Source organism: Xiphophorus maculatus, chromosome 12 (genome assembly GCF_002775205.1).
Source record: "Xiphophorus maculatus strain JP 163 A chromosome 12, X_maculatus-5.0-male, whole genome shotgun sequence".
In the NCBI taxonomy this organism is placed as follows: Eukaryota; Metazoa; Chordata; class Actinopteri; order Cyprinodontiformes; family Poeciliidae; genus Xiphophorus; species Xiphophorus maculatus.
In genome coordinates this window covers 12,833,681-12,852,613 of record NC_036454.1, presented here as the reverse complement: position 1 = coordinate 12,852,613, position 18,933 = coordinate 12,833,681, and the positions used below count along the sequence as shown (strand labels likewise).

The window sequence follows — 18,933 nt, the reverse complement described above, 5'->3', positions numbered from 1 at the left end:
TTACATTTGTTGTATTGTCTGACCTGTGGCAATTAGCAGAAAATATTTTGATTTCTGTATTTTGAGTTTTAATTGAGCTAAATTTGGCCTGTTGTTAAAACCCTGTGAACTCTCCCTTCAATATTTGTATCACAACAGCTATTGTCTAAAAAGTAAACCAGAAAACATCTTGAAGATTGAATATGAAAAACTATGGAATTTTAAAACAGAAGATTTATAAGAACCTGTCCAGATGGCTTCAGGACAAGCAGCTGTAATGGATGGATGGATGAAAATCTTTCAAACAATGAATATTGGAGAAATCTAAACCTAACAATATTTAGTAAGACCACCCTTTGCCTTCAAAACAGAATCAGTTCTACATTTTTGCACGGCTTTTGGTTGTTCCAAAACCTCATTCAGACGATTCCAGTTCAGCAAAACACTTTGTTAATCAGCTATCAATTAAAATCAGGTTTGCTGAAACCTTCATGGCACTTTGTCTTGAGGACCAGCGCTGAAAAACTCTGCAATATTTCATGAATTGTTCAGCTAAAGTTGAATTTACTTAATTCTAAATTTTTTAACCCATAATATCTTGATATAAGCAATTATTAAAACATTCATGTTTTTATAAATTGAACTGTCCATTTCATGCTTTTAGCACATTCATTTTGCACATCAGCTGCTTTATTTTCGTGATATTTATTTGTATTAATTGCCCCTGTCCTTTTTGTCATTATAGCACAGAACCCTATCAGTTATGATAAAAAAGGGGAAACCAGACAATGTTTAAAACAATTTTATTTTAAAAATCCAAACCTTTTTTAAAATAATTATTTCTTGCACTTGTCTTTAGAAACCAAAACAGCGAGGTGTGTATCTGTCGTCAGTTTTTAAGTTGGCAAACTTTATTTTTGTATCTTTAGGCAACATTTCTAAAAGAATACATGCATCTCCAACTGCAGTTATTTTTCCAATTGGATTCTCTGTTGAATTTTGACAGAAATCTGCTGGAATGAATGAAAGGATTGCTCATGAAATTATAATGAAATATTATTGTATGTTCTGGTAGTAGAAATGTGGAGACCATTTGTTTAAATCAGATTCATCAAGATAATTATACAACTCCACTTGCCCTGATTTGATCACTTTGATAAATCTCATTGTGTCTGTTGTGGTTCGCTGTCCCTTCTTTCTGTTTTTTAACATCTATAAAGCATTGTGTTGCACCTGAGTGTAAGAAAAGTGCTCTATAAATAAAGTCTGATAGAATGACTGATTCTATCAACCAGTTTTAAAGTAAAATCACACTATTTTTTTTCAGGCTTTCGTTAAACCTAAAAACAGATCATTCTATATTTAGTTAAAGTCTTCAATTTGATAACAGAAACTCTTCCATAGAAGAGTTTCAATCCTAAACAAAGTACTCACTGCTAACGTTTGGACTGTATTTTACTTTGCACTGCCTCATGTCTCAGTCTCTGTGGAGGTCTCGAGCTATTTCTTTGACGTGGGCAACCAGGAACCGGGCTGGAACTTGTTTGCAGTGCTGGTTGGCTCCTCGCTGAGCTCCTCCTTGCCAAAGACGGCGGCGGATGCGTGGCCCCTGGCCACAGTCCTGGCAGGAGTCGCCACTAGGCCTTCCTCGTAGTCTTTAGCCTGTAGTGCCAGATCTTTCTCCTCCAGCTCCATCGCCTTCAGCTTGACCTCGTTCCTCTGGGACTCGTGCATCATCAGCTCCTGAGTAACAAACCACATACGTTTACGTTCTTTACACTGTTCATCAGGAACGTTTAAACACTTCTAAAATCTTATAGAAATAAAAAGCAACGTAAAATCACTTTCACCGTCTCGGAATGTAATGACGTCTCAGCTGATAATGACAGGTCAGGCAAAACATTATGACCACTGACAGACGTGTGACATGAATTAGACCGATTCATCTTGACACCTGTTAGTGGATGGAATATATAGGGCAGTAATGTTGTGCTCAAAGTTTCTGTGTTAGAAGGTAAAACAGGGAATGGGAAGGAGGGGAGCTGATATGGAGGGTGGAGAGTTCGCAGTCTGCAGCGATTTGTATCTATCGAGAGTAAAGTCCAAACCTTGAGACCTGGGCTGCTTTAGCAGCAAACCTGGGACCTATATTCGACAAAGTCATAATCTCATGCTTCATAGGTGCATAATAAATACATTCAGACTGATTAAATGAGGAAATTGTGAAGTAATTTTGATTTATTTTTTTTAGTCTGTGGGTTAGCAGACTAACCCACAGACTAGGGTTAGTCTGCTAACCCACAGACTAACCCACAGACTTGCGGGCAGAAGCAATCCCAATTACTTAGAACGTTACTACTTTAAATAGGATACAAGGCTATCCAAGATGTTTACGTCTCTATTTTAGGAACAAAACTAAAGTTTAATAATCTGAACATTTAAAAAAAAAATCTTATAACTTTTTGTTGTATGACTTGGAAAAAAATATTCATTAAATGCAAAAATAACACATTATAAAATAAATGTAATGTTCCTTGAAATTTTCTTTTGACATGACTCAACAAGTGCTACTATTTATTTTAGCTTTAATTCCCATTATCATTCTTCTTATAAGAGCAAAACAAAAAACTCAAGCATCTGGCATATGTATCTTGACACTATTCATTCATTTTCATCATAAAACAAATATCTGGGTTGGTTAAAGTGCTGAGCTTCCAACTTCTAAGAAAATGAGAGCACAAAAACGCTGCAGAAAATCAGAATAGTGACCACAAGATAACTGGCCAGAACATTCAAATGAAAGCAATGATAGTTTCCCTCCTTAATGAAGAACCTCTCTTTATTGTTGGAGCATCTGATTCGCACTTGTCCAAATCAGAGGAGAAATAAAGTTTTAATCCAGTCCTTGCATGAACAGCTGTTTCTGTTGAGCCAGAAGTGCAACTTTCCATTAACCTGCAGCGACATAATAACCGCTGCTTAAAACTGTAGCACTTGGAACAGATTGGTAAACTGAAAGGACAGGAGGCATTTATACTGCATTATCGGAAACCAATTTAAATCCTGGAAACGCTTATAAAATGAACAGTCCACTGGTGGAATAGTTACCCACTTGAGCCCTGCATCTAGTGTTCACAGTGATGTTAGCCTTGCCCTGGCTGCGGGAGCCAAAGAGGAAGGGAGGACTGGGCATGATGCTGTTGTGTGCTGGCAAAACTGAAGGACTGGAAAATTAAAAAAAAGAAGAAAACAGGGAGATCTATGGCCAAAAAGACCTGCTTTGGGGAGGGAGACAAACATACTGAGCTGCTTTTCCAGCCTGTTAATGACAGGATTTAATCCAATCAATTTATGTCAATTTGGACCAGGAAAAGAGGGAGCGTGACAAGGGGCAGGGTAATGTGCTGGGAGTGGAGCCTTGGCCGCATTGCCGCCGTCCAGCTGTCGATGGCAGCTATTGGGCAGAAGTAAGGCAGAAAATTGGAAGAGAATGTTCTGGCAAAAAGAAAGGCAGGAGATGGCACCGGCTACTGGCAGGGACAGAGGACGGGGGGGACAGAGAGAGTGCCTGAGCACCGGCCTTCCAAGGGATTTCCTATAGGCCCACATTTTCCCAGCCAAATAATTTCCAGCATTCTCGCATTTAAAGAGCAATAAACCCAGAGAGAGGAGCAGGAGTGTGTGTGTGTGTGTGGGGGGGGGGGGCAAAAACTGCACGCTTTCACCATTCCCGTCTCAGAGAGTGCCAGAAATAAAATACAAAAAGCCGAGATGGAGGCTTCTGTTGGAAAAAGAGAACGTAAACTGGGACACGGTGTCAGTGAGCCTCCTTGTTCGGAGGCTGTTTCTGCTCTCAGTCTCACCATCAAGGCACTTCAGCTGCTGTTTATTTTAACACCTGTCCCCTAAAGTTCCTGGATTCAGTACGATAAAACAAATCAAAGCTTTTTCTTTCCAGCTTTGCTTCGTTCGTTCCCTTGGAACTAGTCCCCCAGAGTCCAACCATCAGCACAGCGGGGAAACTGTGGGGTGGGAGGAGTGGGGAGAGTGTACCTCGATGGAGGGAGGCTCCTTCCGTCTACCTCGGATCCAAGCTGCAAGGAGAGAAGAGAGGAAGAAGGAAAAAAAAACACAAGAGTGAGAACACCCACACGAACATACGCTGCACAAACAAAACCTGCAGTCATATTTAAAGGCTGCAGCTCTGGCATCACTGAGGAAGCCTCCATGCTTGCTGGGGACTGATACACAGCTTTTGATTTACTTGGTCTCGTTTTATCTGACTTTGTAAACCCGAAGCGCCCAGAACTACTGTGCCTTGCAACAAGATTCTTCTTATCGCTTGAATGTTTTTTTCACATTTAGTGGACAACAAATGTCTGCGTTTCATTGGGATTAGATAAGACGTTCCAACACAAAGTGGCTCATAATTGTGAAGTGGAGGGGAATTTATAAGCTTAAACTTTTACAAATAAAAATCTGAAGTATGTTGTGCAATTGCATTCAGACTTCTTTGAATCAACACTTTGGAGAATCATCTTTTGTTGTAATTTACATAATGCTCTCCTGTCCTAGCCGGCTAGTTTAGGGTGGCCATGTCTTGTTAGGTTTGACGTTGTACTGTTTTGGATGATGAACTGATCAAACCTTTGAAACAAGTTCAAAGTTTAACATTTATAACATATTCCTGCCTTAGATGTCACCAGAGCTCCATCCCTGAAACAGTCTGCTCCTGTTTCTCCACATTGCTGTTATTCACAGATGGACTTTATGTACTATGAAGTTGATTTTTGAATGCAGTTGGTTGAACTGTTTTTCTATTCAGCTGCGTCAGAGTAAAAGGGAAGTGAACACAAACACATACCACACTGTCCAGATCTCATAAAAAAAAAAAAAACATTAATCCATGTTTATCAGCCACAAAAACTCCCCAACCAACAACATGAAAATTTGTAGATGTAAAGTGGTGCAATGTGGAAAATTATTAAACTTTTTAAAGAAGTTTATAGTTCATGATAAATACAAGACATCCGTTCGGATTTTGTGTTGGCAGAACCGGGTCAGCGAGACATGTCCATCGTCCTTGATCTTCAGATTTTAAAGCACATGCTGTGTCACTCCTCATACACACCTCCATCCCTCCCTCCACTCCTGAGCAGAACTCTCTCCATCACATCTCTTTTCCCTCCCTCTGTTGAGGAAGAGCTATTCAGGCTGAGCTGGCTGCACAGCAGAGCAGGTTAAAGGGAGCCAGAAAAAGAGAGAGAGAGAAGGAGAAAGAGAGAGGGAGAGAGATTTTGCAACTCTTGCTCCAGCTAGCATGGGGATTCTGGGCCTCTTTTATCCATTTCTTATTTGCATCCTGATGAAAATGCATGAGGGATGGAGCGAGGCAGGATGAGGGGGTTTAAGGTGGATAAAGCCAGTCTGAGACACAGGGAACAGTTTGTATCCAGTTGTAAGAAACACTTTTTTATGGTACGGTTGTATAACGCCGGCAGAAGGCATCTTTGATAAACTCATTCCCAGCCCCCATTCCATCTTGCAAGATGAAGGGAGAGAAAAAAAAAGAAAACTATTGGATTAGCCAAGGTCCCAGAAGATGAAGCCATGGATCTGTCATTCTCTTTTATTTTAGCTCCTTTTTTTGTTTAAAATTAGTGATAAGTACAATATGCGGCACAGATTCTGCAGCCCAAACGTACCTTCCCACTCTATCGGAATGCTGCCCTCCATATATTCATACTCTGCAGGATTGGCTGCCTCCACCATCCGCTTGGCACGGATCTGCCTCCCTGGAAAGGGAAAAAAAAAAGTATATAAAAAATAAAAAGACAGCAAGTGTGATTTGATGGAGGCGCTCGCCAATGTTGCACACCAAATGCAAAGGGAAATAAACACAAAGTAGTCCAGACACAATGTTCTCCAGACACACAGACAAATCCACGCGGGGATGACAGCGCTGTGACAGGCCATGGATGATTACCTCGCGGCCCTCGGGCCCTTCTCCTCAGATCTCGCTGAGTGGCTCCAAATCTGGGCTAAGCCTTTATGCAAATGGGCTTTTCCTTTAACCCAACCAACCACGGCCCCCCTCCACCGGCTACCTCTTCCAATCACAGCGCCCTGGCTAACAATGCCCTCCAAAATCAACATCAAGCACAGCAGGAGACAAAAGAGGTCAGATATCAGAGGGAACAGCAGAGGCACGAGCTGCTTGGAATATTAAGCGTTCCTTCTCCCTATCTGTATACAGCACGACGCTCGCTGGCAGCAAGGCCACTGCCAATTATTTTGGTCAAATCTGCTGATTAGACAAGTTTGGCTGGCACACAGTGACATGGAGACGGTGACCGAAGGAGGGGAGGGGGAACCACAGAGAGACAGGAGAAGAAAGAGCCCACTTTTTGCCGTGTCGTCTTCACATGAGTTGTGTTCAGAAATAACAAGTTCTGTGTTTCCATAGTTTCTCTCCTCACAGGTAGTCAGATGTCTATCTGAGAAAGGACGAGGCGATGAGGGAGGAGGAAGAAGCAGGGAGGCAGCAAGAGTGAGAAAGAGAGAGAGCGTGATGATGCATGGCAAACATGGCTTGAAGAAGAAAAATGTATGGGCAAAGAAAACAACACGCTCCAAAACACAGACAATCTGTCAGGATTCCATCACAGTCTCTCCGCAGCTCACTGGACACGGACAAATGGATGCAAGCAGCGCCATGCGCACCGCAGACTGATGGCCTTAATGTTTACTTCAGCCATAACATATGGCTCTGGCACTGGGATGGATAAACGATGGCCCTCCAAAGTGACAAAGCGAGTTCTGTTCACGGCCCTTGGTTCCCCATTGAAAATCAGCGCCTGTGTGCTGTTCTGTAATTATGTCTTGTGAGGATGATTCTTTTCCACACTCCATCCAGTCCGTACAGTAATCAGGTCAGCTAATTAGGCTAGTAATGCTTCAGTTCTGCCTTGGTTCCCACTAGGTTGTCACAAAAGGCCCCTCGCAGGCTCCGGCTCAGCACGCAGATGGATTTTCCGATATCCAAACACCAGATTTCACCTGTTCTGCTAAACTACAGCAAAAAGGAGAAAAATGAACAATGTGATCCTTCAATTAGCTAGCAAAACCCAATCTTAGATGTCTCTCGGGAAAATGCTTCCTTGAAATTCTCCCAAGATGGCACGGCAAAGACTGCAAACAAAAGGCTGCGATTCTCTAGGCAATACTAACTAAGGCGTTTAACAGGTATGCTAATTATAAACAGATCATATCCATATTTGCATCAGGAGTGGGTGGCAGCAGAATGAAATGGAAAATTGCATTAAAGTCCCCACATGCAATGTGCTTAGCGAGCTAATGCCTAAATAATAAGCATAAAGAGAGGAGCTTACCTTTCTCTGTCTCCTCTGTGTTTCTCCCTCCCCTCCCATCCCTCCCTTCCTGTTTGACGCCGACATGCTTCCACTCCTGTAGCGATGATTTTGCAGCATGACTAAACCCCACTTCCAGTACAGGTTTTATCCCTGGATTTTAGTGACAAATACTGTTTGTACATCCATTCTGGATCCTCCCATCATGTTTGTGATGGACAAACAGTGCTGTACAAACAGTATTTATTTGGATTTGCATTTTCCCCAACCACAAAGCTCTGAGTTGGGAAAGGCTTAATACAGAGTTGGGTTTATAAAACAATATTGGGTGCTTTCATATCTTGAGCTCAACCAGCAGTGTCTATAGTTGAAAATAAACAGGAAAAGGTTTTCACAAAAGTCATGTAAGGGACACGGCAAACATGTGGGAGACGGTTCTCTAATCAGATGAGACCAAGACTGCTCTTTTTGTCCTTTCATGCAATCCCCCCCCCCAAAAAAGACCCATAAACACTATACATCAACCTGAAAAATTTGTCACAATGGAACATGGTGGAGGATGCGCCATGCTGTGTAAAAGGTAGGCATAGTTTAAACAAAGATAAGTGTAGCTAAACTGGATTGGAGGGCTAAACTGTCTTGCTGGAAGGTAATCCAGCAAGACAACCGGCCAAAACATCCTGAGAATCTTTGCTAAGTCATAAAACTGAAGTTCATAGAAGCTCACCATTCAACCTGCCTGACCTTCAGATGTTCTGCAAAAGAAAGACTTTGCAAAAAACTTTTTTTCCAGATGTGCAACGCTGATAAAGACGAACCTGAAAAGACTTGCAGTTGTAACTGCAGCCAAAGGTGGTTCTACAAAAATAATGACGCAGGGGACTGAATACAAATGTACACTTGTTTCAGATTTATTTGTGAAACTTCTTTTTCACAGCTGAGAACTACTTTCTGTTGGTCTGTCACACTAAATCCCAGTGAAAATCCCAGTGAAATACACTGCCATAGCTTGTAAAGTGAGTAAGTTAAAGGAGAAGTTAAAGTGAGTGCAAAGGGTTTTGCACATCTTTTCATCTATCCACAACTTAAAAAGTTACTAAGGTCAGACCATACTGTAACGAGTTTTTTCAAGGTTGCTTCCCAGAACCAGTGAATTTGCATTTAAAGGTTTTAAAAACAGCATATTACAGATTTCATTTTAAATGCAATTACAGAGGAAGTTGTGCCCAGGATTTTTAAATGTGACTCACTGAGTTTTGCCTCTTCATGTTTCTGGATCACATCTGATTAATCAAAAGAATCCAAAATCTAATAAATGAATAAATCTTAATACCTAAATATTAATATTGCATGTTTTGATGGTAGAATAACTTCTTCCTGCCACATCCAGTCATCAGTATGTAATCTGTCTGCTCCACAGTTCTTTCTCCACCTTGAGTAAGACACCCAGAGAGGTATGAAGGGTGTTAGGAGCTCACAATCTCAGCGGGCCCCCTTGTGACACGTCTGCCTTCTCATCACTCACTAGGGGAAAGCCTATTTACTAGTCAAATACACACCTGTACACACACACTCCAACACACAACTGGCTAGAGAGCAAGGCAGATTAACCTGAGGGACAGGAGCGAGGACGCTGCCTCTTTACCGTGAAGGACAAACGCAGCACCGCCTTGGAGAGGAGGGGGAGGGTCCAGCGGCAGGGAGGAATGAAATCCCACGGCATAAATATTCATGAGCCATCTCACCTGTCTGAGCACAACTCATCTGTGAGGCTGGCTGTGAATCCTGGGGGAGGGGAGAGGAAAAGGAAGGCAGGGATGGAGGAAAGAAGGAAGGATGGAAGCGGAGGAGCAGGATGGGTGAGGGGGTTGCCGTGGCAGCCGTACCTCAACCCTTCCCAATCGTTAAAATAAAACATGATGCGCTCCGAGGGCTGCTCTTTGAACCCTGAACACACCCCACTAAACTCCATCACCTGCTTCAACACGCAAACCCCTCACTCCCCCTTTCTCCCCCCAACAATCTCACACATCAGCTCCCAGGTGAGTACCGCTGGGGGCGGCCCGAGAGGTTGTTCACCTCCACAATGTCATCCCCGGCATCTTCATGCCATCTCTTTTGCTGCGTCTTGGTTTTTTTTTTTTTTTTTTTCTGGCAGAGAAAGATGTCAGGGGAAAACACGTCGCTCAACAACGGCGGAAGACATTCCTTAAAACACACTCTGCAGCAGACCACAACAGGTGGACTCTGTCACACCCTCCCTTTATCACCGCACTGACATCTACAGCTTAAAAACACCGTGTTCATTTGTGTTGTACCAGAATGCAACATCCCACTCCAATCAGACCTTGCTCACCTAGTCTTTATACCCTTGTCATCGTCCAACTGGCACAGCTCTCAGACATAACCTTTACCAGATACATAAATTACCTTTTGGATGCAAATGACCACTTCTACAGAGGAACACAAACAACTCGATAAGAAATTTTCTTGCGGGACAGAAAATTTCCTGCAAGAATTTATGTCCTGAAAACTGCAAGACAGAAAATGTCTTGCAGGGAAATTTCCTGCAAGAAATTTATGTGTAGGAATTTGCACAGCTGGAATTCCGTACAAATTCCTATATAGCTCACAGGAAGAAAAACATGAAAAAAAAAACTACAATAAGGGACTGTTTTTAAGGAAACTTTGTTGTAAGTACAGGAGTTCATGATGCTTCCAAAAAGCGTGGTTTGTTCCTGTTGCTTCTTCTTACACCATAAAGCTCATCAGCACGGCCACTTTGGCGTTTCACAGGCAGTTGTGATAGTTTCCATACCAAATGGAGATATGAGCGGTCCTTTCCAATTTGTCAACAAAAAAAAAAAAAAAACAGTAAGGAGAAAACATTGGTGGGGCTGAAAAACTTTGGGATAAAAGAGCAAAATAATTACTGCAGGACTTGGCAAGTTGCATCAAATTAACAGATACTTTCTGTGATGAAGGGGGCAAGGTCAGAGACAAAACTAGAAACAAGCAGCATGATTGTCAAGCACTGCTTACATGACAGTCAATCTGTCACAAACTTGGGATGTTATGTGTTAACATTTTAAAGTCAAAGGATTGTGGTCCAAACTTTATGACATCTAAAACTGTCTAAAAACCTATAATTTCCCTTAATAAATTAAATAGGTCTGTATAACTTTAGGAATTATTTGTTCCCCAAGATTTGCTTTGATTTTTATAAGCTGCTTCCTTAATAAACTTTTGTTGACTCATGTTTATTTTTAATTCTGTCATTAAACACAAACACGGTGACGTTACTGTGTGGTAATTAACATATTGCTTAGTTTGACACATTTTTCTGAATGGGCTTGCACGCTTTTTAGTTTTACTTGTCGTAGTTTTTCTGACTCACCCCGTCTCGTACCCGCTCACTTTTCTCGGACTCCGGTTAGTTGAAATGGCGCTATTTATAACCTCGGTGGAGAGGGACGGGCCAAGGAGAACCGAGGGATTTAATTGGATAAGTCCAATGTCCGCCAATGAAATCAACCAATGGGCTGTCGCGGTCGATAAAAACTATATTTGATGTATATTTTTTGTTAAATTATAACAGGCTAGGTCCATCCTATATGCATCAGTCTGTAGTCCAGTCAGCCACTGCTACCCTGGACAGAAGTTCAAACTGAATGCAGCTTTTTTGCTCAAATTGTCAACCCGCCACAGTGTCGGGTACGTTGCTCCAATTTACACGCCACTTCATACTTTTACCCGCATTTGGCCAGTGGCGGGTGCCAATTTCGACCCCTGGATTAAAGGCCTCTCCAAACCAAGCTCCTGGGCTGAATTTCAACCCCGGCTTGCTCTTGACTAAGTATAATTTCTGGATCTAGACTCCTCTGAATCCACTGATTGAGTTATTTTGACCATCTGGATTTCCTGAAACTGTAAGCAGCAATTTCCAAAGTGAAGAATGAGGCAGCAGTTTTAGTGCATGTTTGTTATAATACAGTTGCATGATATGAAGAAAACATGCAATTGTGATATTGCAAGGACCATATTGGTTGTGATAAACCCACATTTTTCTCACTTGGCCCCTGCTCAGGTCCGGTTGTCCAGAGCAGTCAAAGCTCATCCAATAGACTAGATAGACCCTAGTGGTATGCCGAGCGTGAATATGTTAAATTGCTTGCTGATTGTGATTACTAATGGACACAGTGATCTAGAGATAAGCACTGATTTTAAATATTGTGCAACTTTTTTTTTTAAAAAAAGGGGAGAAAAGTCTAAATAAGAACGTTTAATGTTAAAAGCATCCATCTGCAATGTCACCATCTCTCAATAGAGAACAGCATTCTCAACCAGACGGGGAAGGTTTTGGGCTCACAGTGTTGGGACAAAAAGAAAAGCAAAAATAAAAATAAGCCTCCTTGACAGAGCGGGCCTGTCAGGTCGCATTCAGCCAAGTATATTTATCTCCAGCTGAGCCTTGTGTGGGGAATGGGTGAATGCCTGTATCATAACAGACAGCCTTATGAAGATGGAGAGATCCAATGAGCATCACTGATACATAGGGGTGACGATGCACCGATAAGGACACCCTCTTTTCTCCCTCCCAATCTCTTTTCCAGGAGGGGAAAAAAAATAATCATGGAAGGCATGTGTGAAGCCTGTAACCATGGTTACCCATTATACTGAAGCCTAGTGATGTGGGATGAGGTTTAGAAGGAAAATGCCAGTCATTGTTTTCTGCCAGTTCTACAGAGAGGAGGAGCTTGAGCGTAAAGTAATGATCAGTTTAATTTATCAGACGCTTTCCTGTTTCCAAAGAGGTTTGAGCAATTTATGATAGAATGTAGGAGAACTGTTAATTTAAAATACAAACACCAATTTAATCTGTTTGTTACCGTATACCTAAAGGCGGGCAGACATAAAGGTGGCAGTGATCCTTTGGCTCGCTCTGTCTGAGACCACCCATCCTTACTAAGTTACTCACCAACTCCTAAATGGCTTGTAAAAGGAACTACGGTAAGGCAGGAAGTCAGAATCCTTTGTGGGGCTTTGGAGCAGTCTGGAACCCCCTTTCCTTTCCTTTCCTCCCTCCACCTCCTCTGAGGCCCATGTGCATGTTGTTCACAAACCTAGCTGTCCACCCCTTTCTGTTCACCTCCAATCCTCCATGCTCCCTCCATTCCTTTTCCTCCATTACATCTTCAAAAACCACCACTCTCTCACCATTAACCTATCGCTACCACCTCCCTTTCCCCCTCCACATATCTACCTACTCATTTTACCCTGTCAGAAATCCTCCTTTCACTTTTACTCCATCCATTCTTCCCTCCACTCCACTCTATAATTTCACCCCAATATGTCAGCACCTTCTTTGTTCTTTGTCACTCATTCCATGTACGCCATCTTCTTTCTTCCACCCTCCAATAGTTTCCCCTGGTCTTATCTTTTCTCCTTTCCTTTTCCACTTTGCCTGATTTCTCTCTGCCTGTCTGCTTTATTAAAATATTCTGACTTGAATAAGCAGTGGCAGGCTCCAGGAGCCGTCTGCTGCTGTGCCTTACCTGTCTGTCAGTCTTCCAGGTTGAGTTTCTGACCGACAAAGAGTCCTCGGGTGTCAAAACACATCTAGGCTAGCAGAATATGATTATTTTTACATTAACGCTCTGGTTCCTTTCTTTGTAAATCATTCAGTAAACATAGGATAGAAAAAAGAACAAAAAAAAACTTAATAAATTACATTTCTGAGTATCTTATCTGGATTTTATATGATATACTGACACAAAGTAGACTATATGTCAGTATATATATTAGATTAAAGTAGGCTGACTAAGTTCAAGCCCAGTCAGCCTAATTGGAGAGCATATGTAAATATCAATTTTCAATTGGCTTTACCTTCATCAGTATTAAACTTGCTATTGCCTTTAAAAGGTTTTCTTTATAACTGCTATGTATTCACCTCTATCTGTTTTCTCAACAACTATGATCGGTTTCCCTGATTCCTCTGAATAAATCCACCCAAACACCATGTTGCTACACCTGCCATGTTTCACAGTAAAGATGGAGATGTCAAGGCGTAGAGTTAGTTTTTTTTTTTTTCAAATAGCATTTTGCTTAAAGGTTTAGTATTCAGTTCAGGAAAACTGGACAGTGGAACTGTTGGTAACGGTGCTGCCTTGCCAGGTCCTGGATTCGAATCCCAGTCTTTCTGGGATGTGTTGTTCTTTCCAGAAATTCTGACTTTCCCCCACAGTCCACAAACATGACTGTTAGTTAATTGGTCTCTCCAAATTGCCCTTAAATAAGAGTGTGTTGTTGTTTGTCCTGTGTGTCTCTCTGTTGTCCTGTGATGGATTTTCGACCTGTCCAGGGTGTGCCCTGCCTTTCTCTCAACAATAACTTTTTTTTTCTTCCCACCCTTTCATAAAGACATAAAGATTTCTGGACTGGACATTTAACAGACTGATTCAATTTTGTTGTGCTTTCTTGCTAAATGACGATATAGAAATTCTAATTCTATCAGTATAAGCATACAGTGATGTCTTGATAGGCAATGTCAGACTCTTTACATTTTAAGATGACAGATTGAACAGTGCGGTGTGAGACATTCAAAGCGTAGCACTTTGCTTATAGCATAACCCAGCTTTAACCTTCACCACAAATTTATCCCTGACCCTTGTCTTAGTGATGACCTTTGTGGCCCTCTCAGACTATTTGGGCAATCAGAGGAAGCCTGAAGGCAGTTGGTTGCACTGGATTTTATTTAGAGTTTCTAAGAGTAAATAGGGCTTTTTTTTTTGCTTTTTTCTTGGGGAAAATAATATTTGAAAGCCATGCATGGTTTTACATTAACTTCACCCTTTCGCACAACTTTATGTTGATCCTATTACATGAAATCTTAATAAGTTCCATTGACATTTGTTGTTCTAGGGTGAGAAAATGTAGAAAAGTTCCAACGAGAATGGAAACTCCTGCAAGGCACTGTGTATCTCCAGCTGCACTGCAGATAGGCAGCAGTTAATGGACCTCCAAAACACTTGAACCCCCATTGCTGGATCAGAGCCCACTTGGGTTGTTCCGCCATTGAAAATAAATGCGGCCACTCTCTCATTTTCAGCATCTATTTCTTCAAATGCCTTTTTAATGAACAAGCGAAGTCACTCCATGATGAGCCACAAGACACGCATGCAAATACGCTCTTGGCAGGGCGCACAGAGCTAGATGAGCTAGACCCTATAATGATTAAAGAACCTTCATTTAAACCCCCACACGTTGCATCGCCGCTGATCAATTAGCATGATTTACAGTGGCGGTTCTGGACACTGACGCTCCTGTAAACACTGACTCGGTGTCCTATGGCGGGATAGACCTTCCTTCATCACACCCAGGGGATGACTTGTGGCAGAATGAACAGCCATTTGGACCCTCGTCTCTTTCCGCTGTGAGTCTTTGGGTGGAAATATGAGGCTTGAATCAACGCTCTGATGACACACAGCCATCTGTTGTTGTGTTAAGTGTGTTAGGGCATGAAGTGGGGAGAAAACACACAGCAAATGATATTTTTCCCCTCCCTCCCCTCTACTTTCTTTAAAAATACAAATTTGAGGTGTGCAGCTGTCATGGTGCATTAACAGATGCACTAATGCCAAAGAACACACCTCCTTCCTCGGCCCCCAAGAGTCGCCCCGTCCTGAAAATAGCAGAACTGAGTACTTTTTCACTTCATAGAACCAAGCTGGGGACACTAATAAATAATAGACAAAGAGAGAGAGAGGAGATAGTGATAGGACGACAAGTCAATGCTTCTTTTCTCTCCAGCCTGCGTGGCACACCTCTGAAGAACCTCTGAATCTCTTCCATTCTCCACACAGCAAAAGAGGACCAATAGATTAAAACTGCATGGCACACACACACACACACTCACATACACACACACACAGCTAAAACGAACAGCGCTAAAAATACATCCCTTTCACTGAGACATGAAAGGAAACTGCCTTTCCCCTGTCCGGTATTGAGCAGCCATTGATTCCAAGACAAAGGCTACACCTCCTCAAAGAGGTAAGAAAAAATAGCAATCATACAGGCAATTATTTTCAAATGTGCCTGCAGCAGCCGATAATGTCAGCGTGCCTCTCACTTCCCTAAATAAAAAAAAGGGAAGGGAAGGGAAGGCGGGCGTCGGGGCTCCGGGTCTGGCTGCTGAAGACGAATGAGCCCATCCAGAGAGCGCTCAGGCTTTCATCTGGGCAGCGTGACACGGTGCCCCCATGCAGAGTGAGGCAGAGCTGGGCCTGGGGGACAGACGCGCACGTAAAAAAAGACGGGGGAGAATATAGATTCTCAGCTCAGCACAGTGAAAACGGCGACAAGGCAAAGACCTTCTAAGACCAGTGGCCACATTGTCAGCAGCTCTCTTGTAGGCGAGACTCACAGGAACCCCGCAGCCTGCAGAGCAGCTCTTTCTGTGAGCTCTTTAAAGCTGCTGGACCAGAAGCCGAGATTCGCTTTCCTTCACTCTCTCTCCCGCTATAAGTCCCCGTTATACCCATGCCCTTTCATTTTGATGAGGAGCAACATCTGAGGATAGGGATTTAGAAGGCTCTCTGCTGGGTCTATCTCTCTGTGCTAGTGTTTTGAATAGAATCTTTGCTGGACTTACTTCAAAGGGGGAAAAAATGTAGAGGCAGAAGTACAAGGGGAAGGGCAACAAATAAAAGCACAACCCAAATAGAAGTTGTTGAAATCAAATCAGACAAATGCACATAAAACAAACAGAAAAACGTTTTCCTATCATGGCAGCCATTATAGTCCTAACACGCAGTCTACCTCTGGCTCATAGAATTGCTTACGCCCCAGTTTTCAAAAGTTAACGGATGGAGAGAGGTAGAAAATGGAAGCAGCTAAGCATGGATAAATGTGGAGAGATGGACAAATGGGTAGACAGAGCAGGGAGACAAAAGAGAGAGAGAAACTCCTCACCTATTTCGAGCAAAACTTATGCGCTTGAGTGAAAAGCCCTGTGGTCTGTGCCTCCAGGCCCTGAGCCCATGCTTGGCCTATCAGTTTGAGATCAAAAGCTAGCTGCTGCAAGACATATGGACTGAATAATGCATATGATTTAGTTCCACAAGGTTGAATGTAGACAAAAGGATGCAACACTTGCTTTCTATGTTTATTATAAATGCAAATACAAGCATTTATTTGTGCCCGCCTGCTGCTTAGACTTGTGTTTATCTCAACAGTTTTTTTTATTATTATTATTTTACATAGACCAGCTAGCCTATCAGCAGTTGTGAGTCTTAGCGATGGGACAGTGCATACATTACCTGGTAAGCATGCTAGAGAGCAGCTTTTCTGATGTCTCATTTGAATAGGTTGACAGGCAGAGGTGGAGGAGCTGCCTTGTAATGAATTATAAATACGATGCGGGTGAAAGATTCCCCCGCAAAAACTGCTGAGAAAAGGTGAACCAAAAAAATAAATTAAATTAAATAAAGTCACGTTCAGGCAGAAGAAAAAAAAAAGCAGAAGCTTAACCTGCAAGAGGTGAATCCTTCCACAGCAAAACAGACGATGCAAAGATAATGGCTTCATTTCTTCTGCAGGGAATGCATTCATGTCATTCTCTGTTGCTCTGACAACAGAGCAAACTCCACTCAGTCATATTAATTATGGCAACAACATTTTCTTCTAAACTGGCTAGAAATGGGTGACTGAAAGATACAAAAGCCCTGCTCTTTCACTTGGGATTTAAAGAGTATGTACAGTGCCTTGCAAAATCATTTTTATGTGATAAAGCAACACAGAGTTGTGCAGAATTTTGAATCAGAAGAAAAATAAGATATTGCTTTCCATATTTATTTATAAAACCAGGACTGGTATGCATGGGCATCCGGCCATATTTCGTAGATTCTGTTGTGATCACAGCGGCATGTTCTTTGGGGTGTATCTCTACTAGGTTTGCACATTTGGAGATGGAAATTTTCTCATTTTTCTTTGAAAAATAAACAAACCTGTGTCAGATTGGATGAAGACCGTGAACATCCATGTTCAAGACTCGCAACAGACTCTCAAACAGGAAGTTTGAGAATCTATAGTTCCTGAATTTTATTGAGGGATTTTTTTTTTACATTAATATGCATTAAACCATTTCATTATAGCTTTGAGTTTATGTTTAGAGTTGTTGTCTTTGCACCTCTTTTGAAATATCTAAAAGTTGCTGCCCTGCACCTGAAGAGGAAAGCACTCCCAAAGCATGACACTCCAACTACTGTGTTTCACACTAGAACTAGTGTGTACTAGCTAATGTACAGTGCTGTTTTTCTGTAACACAAATTGTTCTGAATGTTTAATTTTGGCTTCACTTGACCGCGGCACCTTCATCCACACGTTTGCCTTGATAGAACAGCTGTATTTATGCAGCTGTATCTATACTGACACTGAGTGACTTTCTGAAGGCCAATGGTTGTGCTGGATTTGATCTAAACCAAAATGGAGTGGATTGCAATTGTATGCTACTTTTAACATTCGTCATTTATGGATTGTTTTGATAAGCACATAACATTGTCCTTCCATTTTGCAAATTTAGCACAACTCTGTGTTGGTTAGTCACATAACATTCCAATAAAATCCATGTTTTCAAGAGGAATGAATAGTTTTGCCAGCCACAGTGGATATCCAGTAACTTTTAAATGCATTGTCTTGTTTGTGAAAATAATGTAACAGTCTAAGCTGCAACATATCTCAAACTACAACAAAGAACTCTATTAATGCCAACAAACATTCAATCACTGTGTTGTGGTTGGCATGATCAGTGTCTTTAAACTCAATTTCAGTTTGGAAAGACTCACCCTACTTCTAGCAATAGAGTTTGGAAGCCCTGTCATATTCCAATGGACACAGTTCTCCTGAATGGAGTGAGTGATACCAGGTTTCAGTAGGGCCTCCTTATAAATAATAATCAGACGCAGAACTGCCGCTTGGCTGCTATTTGGACTGTTCCACCATCTAGCGGCGATAATTGAGTACTACAAAGGTAAAACGGTAAGGACAGAACGATTCAGGGCAAAGGAAATGTCATAATCTACAGTAAACAAGAGAACAATGCCACATTAATGCGAATGAAGAACTCAGAGATATCTACAATTGTTGTTTCTAACTTCGTAAGAATTAATTGAAAGTTGGATAATAAAAATGGAGCAGAAACTACAGAAGCTTAGGTAACAGACCACGACCTACATTGTATGATTCAGTGTCAGGGCGTATTAAAAACTTTACCGAACGGTTTCCAAAGTTGACTTCATATGTCTGCATGTGTAAGTTTTACACTAATTTTAACAAAAGTGTTGATACCTGTCCACGTCTTCTGTTCGGGAATAGAGTAATATTTATTCCCCAAGTGATCTGTCCCGACATGTTCACGTACTATTCCAAAGCTTCGCCGTAGGAGGCCAGCAATCCTGCTCATTTTTGGAGGACACCCCGAGAATTCTGGAGAGCAATGGTTTATCTGGTGACAGTTTTCTGCCTTCTCCTACAGCTTCACTTTACGGCAAGCATCCCGTTTCGTGATTGGTCAGCCACATTGCTC

At 41.9% G+C, this 18,933-nt stretch overlaps 1 protein-coding gene across 1 annotated transcript; it reads right to left on the bottom strand.

The window, feature by feature from the left end:
- Nucleotides 1-765: 765 nt before the first annotated feature.
- On the bottom strand, nt 766-18,881 carry ndufaf2 (NADH:ubiquinone oxidoreductase complex assembly factor 2). The gene is made up of 4 exons (XM_005795035.2): nt 18,696-18,881; nt 5,685-5,774; nt 4,033-4,073; nt 766-1,722 (listed from the first exon to the last, which is right to left on the bottom strand). The coding sequence occupies exons 1-4, from the start codon at nt 18,808-18,810 to the stop codon at nt 1,480-1,482; spliced, it is 489 nt and encodes a 162-aa protein (XP_005795092.1). The 5' UTR covers nt 18,811-18,881; the 3' UTR covers nt 766-1,479.
- Nucleotides 18,882-18,933: the final 52 nt, after the last annotated feature.